The 21633-nt window shown below is 50.2% G+C and overlaps 2 protein-coding genes across 3 annotated transcripts in view; one reads left to right on the top strand and one right to left on the bottom strand.

Annotated features, from left to right (window-relative positions):
• Positions 1-18767, top strand: part of LOC129340475 (myosin-6) — a 43126-nt gene extending 24359 nt beyond the window's left edge. For both annotated transcript variants that reach the window (XM_054995297.1, XM_054995296.1), the window contains exons 20-39: positions 712-838; positions 3224-3352; positions 3452-3694; positions 4866-5042; positions 5265-5410; positions 6027-6117; positions 6748-7137; positions 8072-8198; positions 8305-8423; positions 8736-8932; positions 9910-10093; positions 10247-10412; positions 10569-10693; positions 11743-12051; positions 12259-12462; positions 12756-12881; positions 13673-13948; positions 15674-15769; positions 16361-16495; positions 18681-18767. In XM_054995297.1, the coding sequence (XP_054851272.1) occupies positions 712-838; positions 3224-3352; positions 3452-3694; positions 4866-5042; positions 5265-5410; positions 6027-6117; positions 6748-7137; positions 8072-8198; positions 8305-8423; positions 8736-8932; positions 9910-10093; positions 10247-10412; positions 10569-10693; positions 11743-12051; positions 12259-12462; positions 12756-12881; positions 13673-13948; positions 15674-15769; positions 16361-16495; positions 18681-18701 (3388 nt within the window). In that variant the 3' untranslated portion in view covers positions 18702-18767. The remainder of the gene's footprint in view (positions 1-711; positions 839-3223; positions 3353-3451; positions 3695-4865; positions 5043-5264; positions 5411-6026; positions 6118-6747; positions 7138-8071; positions 8199-8304; positions 8424-8735; positions 8933-9909; positions 10094-10246; positions 10413-10568; positions 10694-11742; positions 12052-12258; positions 12463-12755; positions 12882-13672; positions 13949-15673; positions 15770-16360; positions 16496-18680) is intronic.
• A 1563-nt stretch (positions 18768-20330) lies between these two features.
• LOC129339992 (zinc finger protein 239-like) lies at positions 20331-21310 on the bottom strand. The gene has a single exon (XM_054994537.1). It carries the CDS (start codon positions 21276-21278, stop codon positions 20331-20333), a length of 948 nt encoding a protein of 315 aa, XP_054850512.1. The 5' UTR covers positions 21279-21310.
• Positions 21311-21633: the final 323 nt, after the last annotated feature.

The raw sequence follows: 21633 nt of genomic DNA, 5'->3' as shown, positions 1-21633 counted from the left end.
CAGGCAGAGCAGTGGGATTGGAGCCAATGTATTTTATAGTATTTTATTGTTGTTTTATGTATTTACTAGCAACCAAGCCTGTTGTGTAAACAACAGGCTCTAGAAAACTGCCTCAGGAGGTTACACTGCCGCGGCAGCCCTTCCAGGGCCTCTGGAAGGTTGTGCTACTGCGATAGGCCTTCCCAGGCCTCCAGAAGGCCAGATAGCCGTGCCAGACCTTCCCAGGCTTCCAGAGGGCCAGGCCACTGTGCTAGGCCTTCCCGCCACCATACTGGGCCTTCCTGGGCCTCCAGAAGCCCTGAGGAGGCCACCATGGTGGCAGGAAGGCACGCCATATTGGTGATGACTCACTTTATATTCCTGTAGAGGGGCCTGCGAATGCGCCTGCATGGGGATAAAAAGTGAGTTGTCACCAATACGGCGTGCCTTTTATATAGTAGGATGATATATTGATGTCTATGATATTGTAACCTGCCCTGAGCCTGCTTGTGGGGAGGGTGGAATATAAATCCAGCAAATCAAATCAAATCAGATGTTTGCTGCCAATGGTCTGCCTGCAGCCATGAGCGTCTTCCTCCTGCTGGCATCTTGCTGAGAGCGCCCTGAAACCTGGTGCTGGCTCTGCGTTTGGCATGCCTAGCTGGTATCCAATGTACAGGAGACATGCCTGGTTTCTTACTTCCTGCCTCTGCCTCTTGTGTGTCTCTACAGCGACGCCCTGCTGGTGATTCAGTGGAACATCCGTGCCTTCATGGGGGTGAAGAACTGGCCTTGGATGAAGCTCTATTTCAAGATCAAGCCTCTGTTGAAGAGTGCAGAGACTGAGAAGGAAATGCAGGTGGGTCTCCCCGTGAGGAGGGAAGGTAGAGACAGAGAACCAAGCCAAAACCACAAAGCATTTTAAAAGGCCTGAAATGTGTCATCGATTAGTCAACGGAAAACCTTTTGATTGACCAAAGTGATACCCGCCCCCCATTAACTGGGCAGATGTTTAAAAACTTGTGAATTATTTTTTGATATCAGTGCTTATAAGAACCACAAGTGACAGATGCCGTCTTTGAAGAGGCAGCCCCTTCCCACAGGAGGGATGCGCCTTCTCTGACGCTGCCTGTTGCGGTGTGAGCGTCCGTCATCTAAAACTGAAGATGGAAAAGTCTTTTCCTTCAGAATTCTTGCTTTATTCCTCGGCAAATGTATGCCTATTTCATCAGTACTTTTTTGAATGGATTAATGTGACCAGTCAGCCAAAAAGAAGGATCATCCACCTGGCAGCCCCCATTTTGCACCCAAGACTCTTTTTCACATGCACAAACCAAACGAATATGATTCCACTTGCCACCTCAGCTATTTCCAGGGCCTCCTCTTGATTGAAACATTAGATTGGGCACAGCATAGACCTGTTGGTGGTGGCTTTTTAGCACAGTAGAATACCCTCCCTGGGGAGTGCATAAGGCAACCACAGTGGCCATTTTCTGTAGAAAATGTAAGGCTGTTGTTTTCAGGTGGGGATTTGGCAACTAATTTTATTGGTAGGAATGTCCTGAGGGCAAGCTGTACTGTTTTTTGTTTCAGTAGAAAAGAGCAAGAGCCCAGTAGCACCTATAAGACTAACAAAATTTATGGTAGGGTATGAGCTTTCGTGAGTCATAGATACCTGAATTTTCTTCAGAATTTTCTTCAGATACCTGAAGAAGTGAGCTGTGACTCACGAAAGCTCATACCCTACCACAAATTTTCTTCAGAAACCTGAATTTTCTTCAGAATTTCCTTCAGATACCTGAAGAAGTGAGCTGTGACTCATGAAAGCTCATACCCTACCACAAATTTTCTTCAGATGCCTGAATTTTCTTCAGATTTTTTCAAAAATTTCTTCAGATACTTGAAGAAGTGAGCTGTGGCTCACGACAGCTCATACCCTACTACAAATTTTGTTAGTCTTATAGGTGCTATTGGACTCACTCCTTTCTGCTGCTACAGACAGACTCACATGGCTACCCATCTTGGGTTTTTTTGTTTGTTTTAATATCATTTTATTTATTTATTTTCTTCAATTATACCCTACTTTTCTCCCCATTGGGAACCCCCAAGCAGCTTATCTTGTTCTTCTCTCCCCCCTTTTAACCTTATAACAAACCTGTGAGGTAGGTTAGGCTGAAAGTATGTGATGGCCCAAGGTCACCCCGCAGTCTTTCATGGCAGAGTGGGGATTCAAACCTGGGTATCACAGATCCTAGTCCCACATTCTAACCACTACACCACACTATCGCTTTAATTTTAATCAATCTTAACCAGCAGGTCAATTATTTGTAAGCCAAAATGACTGATGGGGAAAGCAGCATATAAATGTTTTTATCGATAATATCCCGACTACTGTGTGCCATAGACTGAAAACAGGCACAGTGCAACAGATTGCCAAGCCTCCCTCTACAGGGGAGGGCTGCATCTCAAAGGGTCATTATCCAACCATGCAGGGGGAGAAATTACTTCTCACTCCTAGCTATTATGATGAGCAAGCTTTTGTGGTTGAACAAAGCCCATCTGCCAAACTTTCTGCGAAGAATCTTGGAGGAATTAAGATGAACTTAAAAGTTCAGCGGCAAGATAAACAGCCAGTGGGCAGCTAGGGGAATTTGGAAGGAGGGGGAAGGGATTGCAGATCAGAGAGAGAGCATTTGCTTTGTGCGCAGAAGGTCCCAGATTCATCCTCTGTCATCACTAAAGTTATCAGGTAGCAGCTTTTGGGAAAGATCCTTCTCTGCCTGAGATTCTGGAGAGCTACTGCCAGCCAGAGTAGAAGATCCTCATCCACTGAGAATAACAGTCTGGTTCAGCATAAGGCAATATTTGTGTTCCATTTGCTTTCTAACTTGGGCTATCACTGAATTGTTCATGGAGTTTTTTTAGGGCAAGTTAATACATTCAGCATGTGTTAACTCCCTGCACACACAAAAAGCGCCCATCAAGCCAAACCTTTTCCCCTTGACATTTACAGTGCAATTCTGAGAATTACTCCAGCCCATTGAGCTTAGAGTGGAATAACTCTTCTTAGGATTGCACTATTAGTTTTCTCCATACAAGTAGGTTAAAATAAGCAACCCTGCATTTGTGGCCTCAAGTGAGATAGTCCAGAGAAAAGCTTTTGTGGCTCGATTCTGTATGAACTGGCCTCCTTTAAAGCAGCTGTGGCTGACTGAGGCCTGATACTCTGTTTGCTCTACTGAAGACCATGAAGGAGGAATATGCAAGGCTTAAGGAAGCTCTGGAAAAGTCAGAGGCCCGGAGGAAGGAATTGGAAGAGAAGATGGTCTCTCTGCTCCAGGAGAAGAATGACCTCCAGTTGCAAGTGCAGGCGGTGAGTATATCATGACCCCCCCATAGGCCCAATGTCTGCATTGACACTTTCCATTTCTTCAACATATGGACTCTCTTGTCATTGTTCCTTCATCCCCAGGAGCAAGACAATCTCAACGATGCCGAGGAACGTTGCGACCAGCTGATCAAGAACAAGATCCAGCTGGAGGCCAAAGTGAAAGAACTGACCGAACGGCTGGAGGACGAGGAGGAGATGAACGCCGAGCTCACGGCCAAGAAGCGGAAGCTGGAAGACGAATGCTCGGAGCTCAAGAAGGACATTGATGACTTGGAGTTGACTCTGGCCAAAGTGGAAAAAGAAAAGCATGCGACGGAGAACAAGGTATGCATAGAACAGGCATGAAGGAAGGTTGTGATGGTAAGATGGTAAGACAAGAAATGTAAGAGACATGTTGGACTGAGCCAAGAATCAGGAAGATGAGTTGAGCCTTCTTCAAGCAGGCTTCATCCGTGTCACCTTCCACTGCTGTTGCTGCCCAGTAGCTCATCTTCAAGGATTCCTCTGCTCCCATCACCTTTGGAACATTCAGTTCTCCTCTGCTGATGTGACCGTTGATTCCTGAAGGGGGTGGAGGCATCTTAGTCTGGTGTCTCAGCTTTGACCATTCCGCCTTGAGTGACTCTTCCAGGAGTTTAGACTCTTGACCCAGTCTGTTAATAATAGGACATTTTGGAGGTCTTTCATTCATAGGGTCGCCATAGGTTGGAGGTGACTTGACGGCACATAACACGCACAAATTTGGAATTATTCACTAAGTAAAATGTCTCTTGGGCAGGGCTCATTTCGAGGGGGAACGTGCAGGAACGCAGTTCCGGCAGTTCCCCAAAGAGGTCACATGTCAGGTGGCCCCGCCCACCCTACTCTCGGCCATTTTGGGCCTGTTTCAGCCTGGATTGGGGCTGAAACGGCCTGGATTGGGCCTCTGACGGGTGGTGGATCACTCTCCCACTCAGCAGCGGCCCGATCCTGACCATTTCGGGCCCCTTTTCGGCCATTTTCAGCCCCTTTTTGTCATTTTGGGCCCAATTTCAGCCCTGAATGGCCAGGATTGGGTCCAAAACAGCCAGGATAGGTGATGTCAGGGGATGTGGCATATGCAAATCAGGTATGCTAATGACACACTTCCAGTGATGGCAAGGGGTGTGGCATATGCTAATGAGTTATGCTAATGAGTCCCTCCAGCTCTTTTTCTACGAAATGACCCCTGCCCTTGGGCCATTTTGGATTGAGTTGTCAAGGGCTGTTTTCTTCAGGTCTACTTATAGAAAAAAAGTTGTGTTGGCTTAACCGGCTGGTTGCGTTAGGCTCTTGGATGCATGTAAGATATTTCCCCATCCATTTGCACTCCCAGGAATGGCTCTGCTCTGTGGAGTTGGGTGTTGGCCAAAGGGCAATGGCTTGGCCACATTTTGAAATCTTCCACTTAGCATCCCTGCACGTATATTTCAAGTTCTCCTACCTCCAAACTCCTCACCTCGTGGTCTTCCGTCAGGTGAAAAATCTCACGGAGGAAATTGCAGGCTTGGACGAGAGCATCGCCAAGCTTACGAAGGAGAAGAAGTCCCTACAGGAAGCTCATCAGCAGGCGCTCGATGACCTACAGGTTGAAGAGGACAAAGTCAGCACGCTCACCAAAGCCAAGCTGAAGCTAGAACAGCAGACAGACGATGTGAGTGCGAGGCCAGGATCCTTGCAGATATGATCTCGGGCAAAGAGAAGGGTCTTTCCCAGTCCCAGGCCCTTTTAAACTGGACATCTTCTGCAGTGGGCAGATGACCTGCAGATACCTAGTTGACCCTCTCTGTACCCTACTTCGGGGAGGCATGTTCTGCTGGTCGCAGCTTCAGAAAAGCGTTTGAGAGTAACACCCCGTTATTATGTTCCGGTATAGTTGGAAGGTTCCCTGGAACAGGAAAGGAAGATCCGCATGGATCTGGAACGAGTCAAGAGGAAGCTCGAAGGAGACTTCAAACTGGCGCAGGAGAACATCATGGATCTCGAGAACGACAAGCAACAGCTGGAAGATAAGCTGAAAAAGTAGGAGGTTCCTCTTCTTGGAGCCACTTGTGGAAAGGTGGGGGGGCGGGGTAGAGAAGCGCAGCAAGAACAAAGGGGGAGAGTGCCCAGGTCTGGCCGCTGGGGCTGTCTGCAAGGGAAGGGGGCAGGCAGCACTTGCTCGTTTGTTTATTTAAATAGAGTTCCTTAATGTGCACTGTGCTTTACGGAGAGCTAAAAACAAGTCCCTGCCCCAAGGAGATTGCTGTTTAACATGTGCACCAAGGGAGATGTCAAAGGGAGAAGAGGGAGGTGAAGACCGGTGAAGGTTTGTCCCTGCAAATCAATGGAGACTCCTTGCTGCTTGTGTCTTCCCTTCTGCGGGACTTGCTTTCTGGCCCTCTCCTTCTCCTGGTTACGGGCTAGCAGGCTGCTTGTGGAATCAGGGAGGGAGCAGGTTGGTCTTTTGTAAGGGTGTGCACTGGCCAGCCATCAACTTCTTAGGAAACCATGAAAGCAATATATTCTTGAATCCAAAGTCACTGTGGGGCTCTTGAGGGTTCGGGCATTCTGCTTCTCACCCTTTGATGGTGGCACAGGGAAGCTGCCTGGCAAAGAGAAAGGGGAGGCTTTTCATTTCTTGAAATTCCCTCGGCAGGAAGGAGTTTGACATCAATCAGCAGAACAGCAAGATCGAAGACGAGCAGGCCTTGGCACTGCAGCTGCAGAAGAAACTGAAGGAGCTGCAGGTCAGGGTGACATGCCCCGTGTGCTCCTGGAGCTGTTTGTCCTGGAATGTTCTGAACACTCCACTCTAGATCAGCCTAGAACGCCCCTGCCCCCTTCGCTCCCTAGATCAGCTCTTTGTTTCTCCTAGATCTTCTGTCTAAAGCAGAAGGATACTTCTAGAATTTCCCAGTTCTGGGAATTTTCCTCCAGTCTGGAGCTTCCCTCTTTACCTCAGACAAAAGAGGGTGCTTGCTCCATAATCATAGATCCAGAGGGGTTAGCCATGTTAGTCTGTAGTAGCAAAATAAAAAAAGAGTCCAGCAGCACCTTTAAGACTAACCAACTTTATTGTTGCGTAAGCTTTTGAGAATCACAGTTCTCTTTGTCAGATGCATCATCAGACTCTTTACTATTTTGCTCCATAATGTCACCAGCATCAAAGTCATCAATACACCAGCTACCAGCAAGCCATCTGAGCATATTAGTCAGGCAGGAAAGCATGTGTTAAATGCTTTACGAATTTCCAGTCACAGATCTGAGACCCAAAGGCAGGGCCATCTGTCCCTCAGTCCTCGTCCTCTTAAACTGTCTAAGCGATCTGCATCTAGAAAAATTAACAGATTGGCTGTCATTCTCCTTGCACTATGCAGGCGAGAATCGAGGAGCTGGAAGAAGAGCTGGAGTCCGAGCGCACGGCCCGGGCCAAGGTGGAGAAGCAGCGTTCTGACCTCTCCCGGGAGCTGGAGGAGATCAGCGAGCGGCTGGAAGAGGCGGGCGGTGCCACGACGGTGCAGATCGAGATGAACAAGAAGCGGGAGGCCGAGTTCCAGAAGATGCGACGTGACCTGGAGGAAGCCACGCTCCACCACGAGGCCACCGCAGCAGCCTTGCGCAAGAAGCACGCCGACTCTGTGGCGGAGCTGGGCGAGCAGATCGACAACCTGCAGCGGGTGAAGCAGAAGCTGGAGAAGGAGAAGAGCGAGCTCAAACTGGAGCTGGACGACGTCGGCTCCAGCACGGAGCAGCTGCTGAAAGCCAAGGTGCAGCACTGGAGGAGGAGGAGGAAAGGGGGCAGAAGCAAGTATGCAAAGTCTCCAGCCAGCATAGCTTCACTGGTGCTCTCCCATATTGAGTGAGCGTCCGATTGGAAGGGGTCAGGTTAAGACCTTGTAGAGGCCAAGCCAAACTGAGGCACCCCTTGAGACATCTCCACAGGGCTGGGTTTGGGGCAATCTCTGCAGGGCTGGGTTTGGCCCAAGACTGGTGGCCATCAATTGGTCCTTTTGAGGGTCAGTATAAGAGGGATGCAGTCTTTGCCTGGTTCACTTTCCAACCAAGCCCACCCACATGGCAAATGGTATATCATTCACAGAGTCTGAATACAAATTTCACATCTGTTTCCTGATGGTGCTTTGCCATCTTCTGGGCATGCAGCAGGGGTCACTGTGTGTGTGTGTGTGGGGGGAGGTATTTGTGAATGTCCTTCATTCAGGGGGTTGGACTAGATGACCCTAGAGGTACCTTCTTACCCTAAGATTCTATGATTCTATTGGCCAGGCTACAAGTGACGAATGACACAGGTTGGACACTTGTCAGCTTCCCTCAAGTTTTGGCGGGAAATGTAGGCAGCTTGGCGGAATGTTGGACAAGCGACAGTTGAAAAGTCCATTGGACAGCAGTCAGAGAGCCAAACTGTAAAACCAGGACACCTGCATTTTCCATCAAAACTTGAGGGAAGCTGACAAGTGTCCAACCTGTGTCATTTGTCACTTGTAGCCTGGCCCTATGAACTGAATGGACTTAGGGGACTCAACGTCCTTCCACCAGGGCCTGTTTGAAGGTTTTGTCCAGCTTAGTTAGGCCTCTTTATTGAGCACTGAGCTGCTTCCTCAAGCTCCCAGCTACTATCCAGAGCCGGGCCTGGTCCTTTCTGGCTTCCCCAGTTCCATCCTTCCTTCTGGTCTCTGCTGGCAGATGAATTTGGAGAAGATGTGCCGCACCATGGAGGACCAATCGGCAGATTACCGGGCCAAGTTCGAGGAGACCCAACGGACCCTCAATGACACCAACACCCAACGGGCCAAGCTCCAGACAGAAAATGGTACCACACGTCTCTTGCCCCCACTTCCTGTTCACTTCAGCCATTTTGTTACATTCCACTTAGGGAATTAAATGTTTCCTAATGCCGGTCTCCTGCCTGCTCTCAGGAGAACTGACCCGTCAGCTAGAAGAAAAAGAGGCTCTCATTTCTCAACTCACTCGAGGAAAGCAGTCGTACTCCCAGCAAATGGAGGATTTAAAGAGGCAGTTAGAAGAGGAGGCCAAGGTAACAGAATCACTCGGGGCCGATTCCACACAGCTTACCTTAAGCTGGGACGTTGCAGAACATGCCGGAAAAAACGTGGAAGATTGCATTTTCTTGCACGAGTTTTGCGCGGCATCGCACAAAACTCACGCAAGAAAACGCAATCTTCCACATATTTTCCGGCATGTTCCGCAACGCCCCAGCTTCAGGTAAGCCATGTGGAATTGGCCCAGGGATCAGTGGGTCTGAGTGAGGGGACCGTGATGGTAGAGATCACAAAGGATTCCACTGAAGGGAAGTTGTGGAGCTTACATTCAAATCTCTTTCACACAGGCCAAGAACGCTCTGGCGCACGCGCTCCAGTCAGCCCGCCATGACTGCGACCTGTTGAGGGAGCAGTATGAGGAAGAGACGGAGGCCAAAGCAGAGTTTCAACGATCGCTCTCCAAGGCCAACTCTGAGGTGGCTCAGTGGAGGACCAAGTACGAGACGGACGCCATCCAGAGGACGGAGGAGCTGGAGGAGGCCAAGTATGTATGTGAGGGAGCTTTGAGGTGAAGACTACTGAACCCCAATGCTTCACATTATCTGGTGCCCTAATGGATTCGCCCTGCTCTGCTTCTGCCCCCTGATTGGAAGCCTCACCTCAGTTTGAGGACTGGGGCAAAGCGGGAGAAGTCAGGGCAAGGATAGCTGGAAGTCGAATTCTCCAAAGAATCAGGCCCACCTGAAAAGGCAGAGTTTGTCACACAACTATCTCTGGCCCGTCTGGTATTTGAGCGTCACTTGAAGCTTGACATCTTGCGATTCCCTTCTTTGGCCAGCACGAGTGCCCCCTGACCGTATCGAACTCTAGGTTTGGCTCCGTTGTAGTTTTAGGTCTTGACCCCTCAAGGTCATTTTCTCTCTCACACATACACCACCTGCCTGGCTGGCTCCTGCATTCCCACCTTCCCGTTGAACGTCCTCTCCCCTCCCTAAGCCCCTTCTCCCACGGACATCACGCCTCACAGGTGTTTCCTCCAACGGCGAAGCTTTTGGCTCGGGTTATATTTCAAAATGGCAGCGTATAAGACGAGCAAAAAGCTTGTTGGTTGGAGGAGAGATCCCCAATAAAAAGATACTAAGGTAGGTGGGTAGGAAAAGCAAGCCGGGGTGGCCTGTCTGTTGTGTGGGGCGGGGGCTTCTCTATGTCCCAAAGGGTTGGAAGAGCAGGGGTAGGTGGCAAAGAGCTCCCAGGCACCATCCAGGCCACCAAGACCAATCCCACAGCCTCTAACCACGGCCCCATGCTGGCAGCATATGGTGACCCCCCCCAGGCCTGCAGATGGGGAGGAGCGACAGCCGTCTGATGATGTCATTGCCATCTGATGATGTCATCACTGTTGCCCTCTCCTCTCCTTTATCCTAAGAGGGACAGGAGAGTGACTGCCCCACGATCTGGGGATGGGTCAGGTCTGCTTCTCTGGCAATTGACACACTGTGGCCCCCTCCCCTTGCATGTCAGGAAGAAGCTGGCGCAGCGGCTGCAGGAGGCTGAGGAGGCCGTGGAGGCCGTGAATGCCAAGTGCTCCTCGCTGGAGAAGACCAAGCACCGTCTGCAGAATGAGATCGAAGACCTCATGGTGGACGTGGAGCGTTCAAATGCCGCTGCGGCCGCCCTGGACAAAAAGCAGAGGAACTTTGATAAGGTGAGGGACTCGGTTCGGGGCAAAGGGGTGGGAGGAAGAAAAAGGGGAGCAAAGTCCCAAAAAACAGGCAAGCAAGAGAGTTTGGAGAAAGGAGTGAATCCGATTGAGCGTCACCTCTTTTTCTTCTGTCCCTTTTTCCTTCCACCCCTTCAGATCCTCGCTGAGTGGAAACAAAAATTTGAGGAATCCCAACTGGAGCTGGAGGCCTCGCAGAAGGAGTCCCGGGCACTCAGCACCGAACTCTTCAAGCTGAAGAACGCTTACGAGGAGGCGCTGGAACATCTGGAGACCTTGAAAAGGGAGAACAAGAACTTGCAAGGTTAGTCGGGATTAGGGGAGAGGCGGGAACACAGCGTCCCTTTCCTGAAGCCTCCGGGATCCATGCACGGCCTCACTTGCCAGGGCCAGCCCCACCTGCAACTTATCCTGCCCAACTGAGCATGAACCAAGAATCCTCCTTCTTCCTTCCATGCAGAGGAGATATCGGACCTCACCGAACAGTTGGGTGAAGGAGGAAAAAGCATGCATGAGTTGGAGAAGGTGCGGAAGCAGCTGGAGGCTGAGAAGATGGAGCTACAGGCTGCCCTGGAAGAGGCAGAGGTAACCAATGCCTGGATTACCCAGCGGCCTGTGAACACCACGCTTGGCCTGTCTCTCTTTGCCTCTCTTCCCTGCTTCTCTCCTTCCCTGGCTCTTCCTGTGCCACGCGCTTAACCAGTTTAATCATCACAATGTCACCCCCATCCCCGAACCCTAGACAAATTCCAAGGACAAATCTACCACGAAGTAGGGAAACTAGACACCGAATGGACGTGACCTCCATTTATGTCTTGAGGTTGGGCTGATGATCTTCTCACTGCGCTCCACTGCCTAGCCCGGTTCTGGTACCAGAAATGAACCTAGCTGGATGAAAATAATTTATGCAGCACAGCACAGTGAAGTGAAGTTGGGAAGGGAGCAGGGCACCCTTGCCTGTGTGCTCTACTTTTGATAAAGTAATAGGTCTCCTTCCTTGCTTCAGATTTGAATGGTGGAAACATGTTCAAATACATGAAGATCCCGCCCTCATCCTGTCTAGTTTAGCCATAAAATGGCTGCCACAAGCAGAAGAATTTGGCCAACATTAAAGGGCAGTAAACTGCCAGTTACGTCATTCATAGACACAGTTGCTAGGGCACCATTTTGGATTTTGTGCCTGGGGCGCCAAAAGGCCTTTTCCTCACCATTCCGGAAAAAAATGGTGAAACTGCAATTTTGTGCTGGAACTGTGAGGGAAGGCCTTCTTGACACTCCAGAAACAAATAGTGCCCTGACTGGAAAACACATCATGTGGATATTCCATGAAGCTGTTTCCCATTTTATATTTCCTTTCCCCTCCTGACCCTCACTTGAACAGATCTCTACAAAGAACTTGGGAAGCGGGGTTGGTTTTTTTTCCTTTTGCAAGCAGAGGTTCTCTGCCTTTAACAAGCCACCTGACAGACAGGCAACAGATAAGCTCTTGGGATCTTGAAACGCTCTTCCTTTCCTACCTGCTGTGCTATTGTTAAAGGGAGAGAGAGCAACACCAGCTTGATCTCCGTCCTTCCTCTTTCCCCTTCATTCACTCCTCCGTTTGCTACTTTTCCCATGGCATCCTAACTCTGCAGGCCTCTCTGGAACATGAGGAAGGCAAGATCCTCCGAGCCCAGCTGGAGTTCAACCAAATCAAGGCCGACATCGAACGCAAGCTGGCCGAGAAGGACGAGGAGATGGAGCAGGTCAAGCGAAACCATTTGCGAGTGGTGGATTCCCTTCAGGCTTCCCTGGACGCGGAGACCCGCAGCCGCAATGAGGCGCTGAGAGTCAAGAAGAAGATGGAGGGCGACCTCAATGAGATGGAGATCCAGCTCAGCCAAGCCAATCGGGTGGCGGCCGAGGCCCAGAAACACCTCAAGATCGCTCAAGCTCACCTCAAAGTAATGAAGCTTGAGACCTTTGCCTAACCCATTGTGTGTGTGTTGGCGTGGGGAGGTTAAGGGAGCGGGTTCACACAACCATTTAGATGAGGGAACTGTGGCAAAGTCTATGCCCGCCTCTGAAAATTAGACCTAAAAACCCTTGTAGGTTGGTTCACGCAGCTTGGGGCATGTCCGTTCCATGCCTGTACATTTTAAATTGTTCAGGACAACCAAATCCAACTGGACGATGTCCTGAGAGCCAATGAGGACCTGAAGGAGAACATTGCCATTGTGGAGAGGCGGAACTCCCTGCTGCAGGCTGAGCTCGAAGAGCTGCGCAGCGTGGTGGAACAGACGGAGCGTGCCCGGAAGCTGGCCGAGCAGGAACTGATCGAGGCCAGCGAGAGGGTCCAACTCCTCCATTCCCAGGTGAAAAGGGCCCTTCTCACCCCAATTCTAACCAGGTGTGCGTCCAGGTTTCTCGGATCACAGAGCCCCTCAGATGCACCTCCTAATATTCCTGACAACAGAGCAGTCCAGTGTAGCTCTAATCCCCGTATTGCCCCTGAGGCAAAAAGGATAGCGTCATCTCCAAGGCCATGCAGTAAGTTCATAGCTGAGGTAACATTGGAACCAGGCAGGGACTTCACACCACCCATCCCTCATCTTGTCTTGTTCCTTCCTCCTGGCTCGTGTTTGTTCTGACTCCTGCCTCTCCACAGAACACCAGCCTCATCAACCAGAAGAAGAAGACGGAGACCGACCTGTCCCAGCTTCAGTCTGAGGTGGAGGAGGCCGTGCAGGAGTGCCGGAATGCTGAGGAAAAGGCCAAGAAAGCCATCACCGATGTGAGTGAAAAGGAGATTTATTGGTTTATTTACAGAATTTACACCCTGCCTTTCTGCCCTCATCCAGGCCAACAGGGTGGCTAACAGATGAAAAACATACTTTAAAAAAACACATCTGAAATACTGATAAAACCGAGCAAAAACAGAATGTGGAAGGGGGGGTGGCCCTGAACTGAGCAGGCTAGCTGCCCTCCAGCCAGTCGATTTACTATCTTCCTGACCTCTCATTCTCCTTGAAATGATTGATGGAGACAGGGTTGAAATTACTCAAACTATTTATATGAAATAGATAGCAATTTGATGCTTTCTGGATTTCTGGATTTTCACATTAGAAAAAAGAAAGCTGTTAATCATTACTTAGAGAAAGTGTAGATTTGACATGATACATAGAATCATAGGGTTGGAAGGGACCTCTAGAATCATTTAGTCCAACCCCTTGCACAATGCAGGTAGTTCACAAATACCTCTCCAAAACAAACAAATATTTGTTTCGGAGAAAATCGGAAACCTTTTCGTTTAGATTGTTTTTGTTGTTGTTTTCCTTTATTATGTATGTTTTGTACGTTGATGAGTTGTTTTTGTGTTTGTTTTCTTAGTATATGTGTAATTGTAGTTTTTTGAGGTTTGTTTTCAATTATATAAAACTTTTAATAAAAAAAGATAAGAAAAAGAAGAAAAGTAATTACTCTGAGGGAAACTATTCCCCAGCAGTTTCTCGTCCTCAAAAAATTTGCTTGAAAAAATTCTCCCCATCTTAAATGAACTTCTTCCCTCCGTGCCACAATTGTCAGGCGGCCATGATGGCGGAGGAGCTGAAGAAGGAGCAGGACACCAGCGCACACCTGGAGCGCATGAAGAAGAACATGGAGCAGACCATCAAGGACCTGCAGATGCGGCTGGACGAGGCCGAGCAGCTGGCCCTGAAGGGCGGCAAGAAGCAGCTCCAGAAACTGGAGGCGCGGGTGCGGGAGCTGGAGAACGAGCTGGAGTTGGAGCAGAAGCGCAATGCGGAGAGCATCAAGGGGATGCGCAAGTGCGAGCGGCGCATCAAGGAGCTCACTTACCAGGTGTGGTGGCTTGGAGATGGCCTTTCTAGCTGGACCTACAAAGCTGTGGTGGTTTAGGATAAGGAGTTGACGTGCGCCGTCTGTGTGCAAGTGCAGTATTTGAGGGCAGATCAGGATGTTAAAAGAGCCCTGGAGGAAGTGGAGCTCGGTGGCGCCAGCAGTGCTGGCCAAGCCTACCCCATCACCACTGGTGTCACAGCCCCCATGGCACTACCAGCACTGCAGACTCCGCTTGTTCCTGGCCACCAGAGATAGTCCTGTGGGCAGCAGCCTTCCAGGAACTTTCCCTGATGAAAGAGCCGGTCCACGCCTGGCGGTTCTGTAGTGGCCACGTCCTCCTCTGAGAGGAGCAGAGAGAAGGGTGGGAGAAGTGGACATCAGAGGAGAAGCTAGTCAGGGAGGATCCTTCTATAGGTTGGGAGGAAATTTCACACAAGTTCTGAATTTGTGTGGCAATTCTCCATGACCGTTTCCACACGTCCTAAAAGGGAGGGCCCACTCACCGAATGCTGCCGGCTTTTCCTCTTCACTCCAGACGTCTCCGTTTTCAAAACGGTAGTAGGCTGTTTGGCTTCCATTTTGTCAGTGCCTTTTGGGGACTGTGGGAAAGTGTGTTCCGAGAAAAGGTACTGACAAAATGGAAACCAAACAGCCTGCTACCGTTTTGAAAACGGAGACGTCTGGAGTGAAGAGGAAAAGCTGGCAGCATTCGGTGAGTGGGCCGACCCTTTTGGGACGTGTGGAAACGGCCCATTTCAGTTCAGCAGTTTGAATTCCCAACAATGACTGCTTTCACTCATGTTGGACAATGCACTTTAGCAACCATTCGCAATTGGATTTCCCTGTTTCTGTGTCCACACCGGAAAGTCCAGTCGCAAACAATTTCTGAAGCGCATTGAAAGTACATTGTCCAACATGTGAAAGCAGCCATTGTCAGATTTTACTTTTGTGCAGGAGGCTTTAACCCAGTCTGAGACCCTGAAGTCTGGCCTACAGGTTTCAAGGCAATGGCGTTGATGTGGCCCAGGGCTTTTTTCTGGGAAAAGAGGTGGTGGAACTCAGTGGGTTGCCCTCGGAGAAAATGGTCACATGGCTGGTGGCCCTGCCCCCTGATCTCCAGACAGTGGGGAGTTTAGAGTGCCCTCCACGCCACCGAGTGGCGTGGAGGGCATTCTAAACTCCCCTCTGTCTGGAGATCAGGGGGCGGGGCCACCAGCCATGTGACCATTTTCAAGATGTTCCAGAACTCCCTTCCACCCCATTCCAGCTGAAAAAAAGCCCTGATTCAAATCCTTTAGACATTTCAATTGTCCCCAAACCCCTAAACCTAACGGCATTCTCAGAAATGGGAATGCTAAGTGGGGGAGTCAGATTAGGAGGCCATGAACTTGTTATTTAGAAGAACTCACATCCCCATCCCAAACCAAAAATGATTTTAGCTGTGGAGAACGACAGAGACAGAATATATTCGGCTGCCATATGCCAAGTCAACCCATTGGTCCATCTCAGTCAGTATTCTTTATGCTGACGGAGGGCAGCTCTTTAGGAGATCAGATAAGGGAGACTCTTTCTCACCACCTGCTCCCTGGGACCTGAGATGTTGGGAACCGAAGCAGAGACCTTCTGCATGCCGAACAGAAGATCGGCCACTGAGCTCTGCAGTGCCAAGTACTGGCTTTCCCTATTCTTCCATCTCACTTCCATCCAACTTTCCTTCCTCTGCAGACGGAGGAAGACAAGAAAAACTTGCTGAGACTCCAAGATTTGGTGGACAAGCTGCAACTCAAAGTCAAAGCTTACAAGAGGCAGGCAGAAGAAGCGGTGAGCTCCTCTCCTCAATTGTTTTGCTGGCCCAGCCTCCTGGTCAGATCGCAGCGCCTTGGCAATTTAAGAGCAGCTTTGTTAAACCTGAGTTGCAAACAAGATTCGGCTTCAGGTCCTCCCCTGCTTTGAAGGTCTCCGCTAAAAGTGGAACTAGGAGAGAGACCTCTGTCTCTCTCTTCCACTAGTGTAAGAACACTAGCTCAGAGCTAGGTCTTGCAAGCCCACTAGTACAGCCCCTCAACTGCTTTAACAATGTCAACCTTTGCTAAACCTCAGCAGCTGATTGTTCTGTCAAGCTTTGCAAGAACTTAAGCTGCTTCATATGAGCTTTGTTAAACCTGAGCTGCAGAACATAGGCCCTTCACATAGCCCTTACCTACCCTTTGCCCAAGTTACAGCTGTGGATAGTTTGGAGGATTAATTCTGCATGTTTTTACTCTGCCTTCCCCCCTCCCCATAAGCAGTACTTCAGTCTCTCTGACACTGATACAGCAACAGGCACACCCAAGCCCCTTCCCCAGCTACGATCGAAAGACCCACCCCCTTCTAATACAGGCCACCACCTTGATTTCCGTTCTGTCGCCCTAGGAGGAGCAGGCCAACACCAACCTGGCCAAGTTCCGGAAGGTTCAGCACGAGCTGGATGAGGCCGAGGAGCGGGCAGACATAGCCGAGTCCCAAGTCAACAAACTGAAGGCCAAGAGTCGTGACGTGGGAGGAAAGGTGAATGTTGTGGCCTGGAGGAAGGGGAAATCAGGGAGAGGCAATGGGTCTAGTGGACGCTTGTGGGATTTGAAAGCTTGATTATCCTCTCTTGGAGAGGTCCCAGAACAGAGGGGAGGAACCGTGCCCTTTTGGTGACTTCTTTTCTCTTTCCACTTCTGCCCTCACTACCACATGCCCCACTCCCCTTTTTTGCTTTTTCACTGCCCTCTCCCCTCTTTCCATCTGAAATGGGAGGCTGGGACAGTAAGCTCTCTCCAATATACTTGGCTTGAGGGGAGGCAGAGGTATATTTGTGACATCACCAGCGCTAGCCTGTAGGGAACCACCCCTGCTGGCTTGTCCGTCATTCCCTGGAAACTCACCTCTTGGGGTTTCTTGTTCCCTTTTCCACTTTGCTGATTTTCTCTTTTCTCACTTCTTTTTCCATCTGAAAAGCAAACTCTTTTTTTCCTCTTGTGGCTTCTTTCTTCTCCCGTTGTTCCTTCAGTTGTTTGCTGCTACCCTCTAAATCGCCAGACCCCATAGAAGCCTCCTGCTTCTGCCTCCTAAGCAGGGCAAGGGCCAGATGTAGTTGTTCAGTTTTGAAAAATGCAGTGTGGTGTAATGGTTAGATCTTCAGACTAGGGGATCCCCCACATTGTTTTGGTGCTTGCTGTATAATCTTCAGTTGTCACTCCCAGCATAGCCAACCTCACAGGGGTGGGTACATGGATAAAACGAGGAGAAGGTAACAGTGGGTACTCCCTCAAGCTCCTTGGAGGAAGGGCAGTATAAAAATATGAGATAGAAATGCTCTCTGCTTATGCTCAGAGGCATTTTTCCCCTTGTTACACAGCCAAAAGTAAAGTCTGGGCACGAAAAAGATTTGAGATACAAGTTATGGACCACACCAAACCCTATTTCTGCTTCGCCCTGACTTCTTAATTTTATCATTTGTCAACCAGCCCCATAGCCACACCTTCCCCCATTAGACCCCAGTCTAATATTTGGGATCTCCATCATTCCAGAAGAAGGAATTTCTTCACTTTCCTTTTACAATTATTCCTTCTTAGCCGTTCTCAGTCTTGTCTTGTCCCTCCGCTTGGCCTTCAGGCTGCAGATATGTATTTGTAGGCATATGTATTCATCTTTCTCCTTGCATCTCTCCGCTGCTCACAAACATTTTAAAACTGTTGCGAAACAGTTCCAGGAGTCGGGGAGAGGCAGAGGAACAGTGGTGGTCACTGGCATCAGCCAATAGGTGTCTATCCAGACTAATTTTCTTTCTTTCGACATTTGTATTTCAAAGTCTCTCTGCACGAGACACCTCAGCGTTTGTTCGTCAAGTGTAGGGAGATACAATGTTAGCCAGGAAGCGTAGTTTAAAAAGACAGAGCTGGTGGAGATCGCTCCTCAGGGGGTTTGTTAATTTCACCTTCACCTCCCTGAAGACTCTGTCAATTTCACCTCTCCAGTCTAAAACTGTGTGGGATGGCAATCAGAGGGCAGCGAGGAATGGAAATGGGCTGGAGCTGTCTTCCAGAGCCAGGATTGGACCTGGAGAGATTATAATGGGCTGAAGTTTCCTTTCTGGCATTTCGCAGTCCCTTCACACAGCTCCAGTGTATAGCAACACCTTTGCCCTGCCGCCAGCTCTGTCTTTTTAAACTACCCTTCTGGGCTACCGCTGCATCTCCCGACACGTGTTCTTCATGTATCAGATGCTTCATGTAGAGAGACTCTCCCTTTTCTCTTCTCCTGGGGACTCAAAGCAGCTTACAACCTCCCCCTTCCAGAAGAATAGAATTTAACTAACCAAACAAGAAAGGCATGACTCCAACTCCTGGACAGGTCCTGGATCCACAGGGCCACTTCACTCAAGGCCACGGGTTGTAGGTCACAAAGGGCCAGAAGCCCAGGTCACAGGCAAAGGGTGTCCCCTGCCTTCTTCCCCTGCTAACTTTCCCCCAATACAGTGGCAATCTGCCCAACCATTTCCTCTCCTCCAGCCCCAAAGCCACTCTAGGGCACAAAAAGGTACCTGCGTTTTAATGGCAGAAAAAGCATTTCCAAGCAGCTCCACTAAGCACAGAAGGCCTTACGTTGGCCTTCCCCCTCCCAGTTTCTGCCTTCTTCTCTCTCTGTCCTCCCTTTTCTCTTTCTTCCCTCCTTTACCTTTTTCCTTTCTTCTTTTCTCTTCCAGAAACTTCACGATGAAGAGTAAGGAAGCTTTGAGTCAGCAACTGAGCCGAAGCAATTTCTCCCGCCACCCACCTTCTCTGAGTAGGATTTAGCACAAATGTAGGATAATTAATAAAAATGAACTGCAGATTTGATCTGTGTGGCACCCATCTCCACCACGTGCCAGACGGGGGTGAGAGGGAGGGAGGTGTCACTCTGTGTCTTTAACAGCATTCTATGGGCATCCTACTGGATATTCACTTTGTTGGAGGTGGTAAGGATGAAGGGGTCTTGCCAGGAAAAGAGGGGCACTACAATCTCTCTACACAAGACACCTCAGTGTGTGTTCATCAAGTGTAGGGAGACGCAATGTTAGCCGGGAAGCGTAATTTAAAAAGATAGAGCCAGTGGAGATCACTCCTCAAGAGGGTTTGTTAATTTCATCTTTGCTTCCCCAGAGGCTCTGTCAATTTTACCTCTCCAGACTAAAACTGTGGGATCACAGCCAAAGGGCAGCGAGGCATGGAAATGGGCTGGAGCTGCCTTCCAGAGCTGGCCTTGGACCTGGATAGGTTATAATGGGCTGAAGTTTCCCTTCTGGCATTTCACAGCCCCTTCACACAGCTCCAGTGTGTAGCAAAGCTTTTGTCCTACCCCCAGCTCTATCGTTTTAAACTACCTTTCCAGGCTACCATTACATTTCCCAACATGTGTTCTTCACCTATCAGATGTCTTGTGTAGAGAGGACAGTTTAGGTGAATAGCTGTGTTGGTCTGCAGTAGAACAGCAGGACTAGAGTCAGATGAAGAAGGGAGCTATGACTCTCAAAAGCTTACACTCTGAAAAACTTGCCAACCTCTAAGGTGCCACTGGACTCTAATCCTGCTCAGTCTCAGTGGGCAGCGACAGAAAGGCAGTTTTTTGCTTGCAACTTAATCTCTTGTAAACCAGAGGTGAACAATTTTGACTCAGAGAGAGATCACTGCACCCTCCAGTGGCCAGACTGAAAAATCAACCTGGTGGGTTTATCACAGCAGCCTGGGCAGGGTTTATTTTCTGTCCTGCAGTGCAACCTGGTGGCTGATGTGAAAAACTGCAATCAGTTCCTATAATTTTTTTTAAAAGGCTGTGAAATGGAGAACAAGTATATCTCACCCTTGTCAGCCTCAGGCCGCTCACTCCTTAAGTGCCCAGTAGAGGGTGCCATGCTCCATCTCAGAGCCCACCCAACGGCTCCCACACTGCCAGTTTCCTTCTATATCTGCAGGGGGAAGAATTCCTCCTCTGAGCCAAGAAATGCCCCTGGCAATTCCACTCAAAACCCTGCAAGGAGACTAAAACACAGAAACGCAGTTCCTACACAGCCCTACAGGGGGAGGCCTTCTAGCACTTCTGTGACAGTGTTTAAGTGGCTGGGCTGCAAGTCAGCACTCTGCTGGTTCAAATCCCACTACTGCCACCTGCTCAGCAGGTGGCCCTGGGTCAGCCACTCCTTTTAGCCCCAGCTTCCCAATTGCATTATGAGATAATAACTCTTTGTTCACCACTCTGAGTGGGACACTAATCTGTCTACCATACCAGTATATATGCACAGTTGTTATTATTATTTATTTTGTGCACTCCCCAAAGAGGCAGCCTCTATGCCTCTGTCCGCCACACACAGATAACCTTCTCACCACTCTTCTCCGCAACCCGCCTCCCCATTGCGCCTCTGCCAGCCCTCCCCAGCCCCTGCTTCCTTCCGGGCATGGATTTGCCGATGCTTCTGTAGATGCCCTGAGGTCTTGAAGGCCTTGGGGCACTCAGGGCAGACGTACGGGCGTTCCCCAGTGTGGGTTTTGACATGACGACGGAGGAGGAAGGAATAGGTGAATGTCTTGCCACAGTCCGCACAGAGGTACGGCTTCTCCCCCGTGTGCACGCGCCGGTGCTCCGTGAGCTGAGAGGCAGTGATGTAGGCCTTCTGGCACGTCTCACACTTGTAAGGCCTCTCGCCCGTGTGGGTGAGCATGTGCTTGGCCAGCACAGAGGAGCGTGAGAAGTTCTTGCCGCAGCAGTGGCAGCGGAAGGGCCGCTCGCCCGTGTGGATGCGCTGATGCCTCAAGAGGTCCGAGGAGCGGAAGAAGTTCTTCCCACAGTCCCCGCAACAGAAGTTGCGCTCACCGGTATGGAAGCGCTGGTGCTGTGCGACGTCCCAGGGCCGCAGGAAAGTCTTGCCGCACAGAGAGCAGCGGTGCTTCCGTTCGGCCCAGTGGATGCGCCGATGCTGGGCAAGGTGGGATGAAGACATGAAGGCCTTCCCGCACTGGCCGCAGGCAAAGGGGCGCTCACCCGTGTGGGAGCGGGTGTGGTTCTCCAGCTGCACTGCCTGGGCAAAGCCCTTGCCGCACTCGCCACATTTGAAGGGCTTCTCTCCGCTGTGTGTGATTTCGTGCCGCAGCAAGGCTGAAGAGCGGAAGAAGGCTTTGCCGCAGAGCTTGCAGCCAAAGCCACGCCCCTCGGGGTGCGAGCGCATGTGGTAGCGGAGGTCCCAGGAGCGAGGGAACTCTGCCCCGCAGTGCTTGCAGGGATGGGACAGAGGGCATCGGGCGGAGCCTGCTGGAAGCCTGGCTTCTGACATGCCCAGGGGATGCAGTGGATGCTCCTGAGATTGTTCAGCTCATGGTAAAGTCTGTGGAAGAGGAGGTGTGAAAAGGTTAATGGTGACTCTTTGGAGCATGAAGGCAGCCATCTTGTGTGGCATCTCGCTGCCGAAGCCTCGCTGCCGAAGCCTAAGTAGCATAAACCCACCACTAATCAGTAGATTGACAGCTAGAACTCCTGGGGGCTGGCAAGCTGAAACAGGAAAATTGGTTCAAGTCTCATCTCTGCTAGGGGGGCTTATGCTTTTAGCCTCCCCCCCCCCCCAGCAACAGCCTGGATAGCCCAGGTGAGCCTGATCTTGTCAGATCTCAGAAGCTAAGCAGGGTCAGCCT

This window comes from Eublepharis macularius, chromosome 12 (assembly GCF_028583425.1).
Source record: "Eublepharis macularius isolate TG4126 chromosome 12, MPM_Emac_v1.0, whole genome shotgun sequence".
Taxonomy (NCBI): Eukaryota; Metazoa; Chordata; class Lepidosauria; order Squamata; family Eublepharidae; genus Eublepharis; species Eublepharis macularius.
This window is presented reverse-complemented; position numbering and strand designations above follow the sequence as displayed.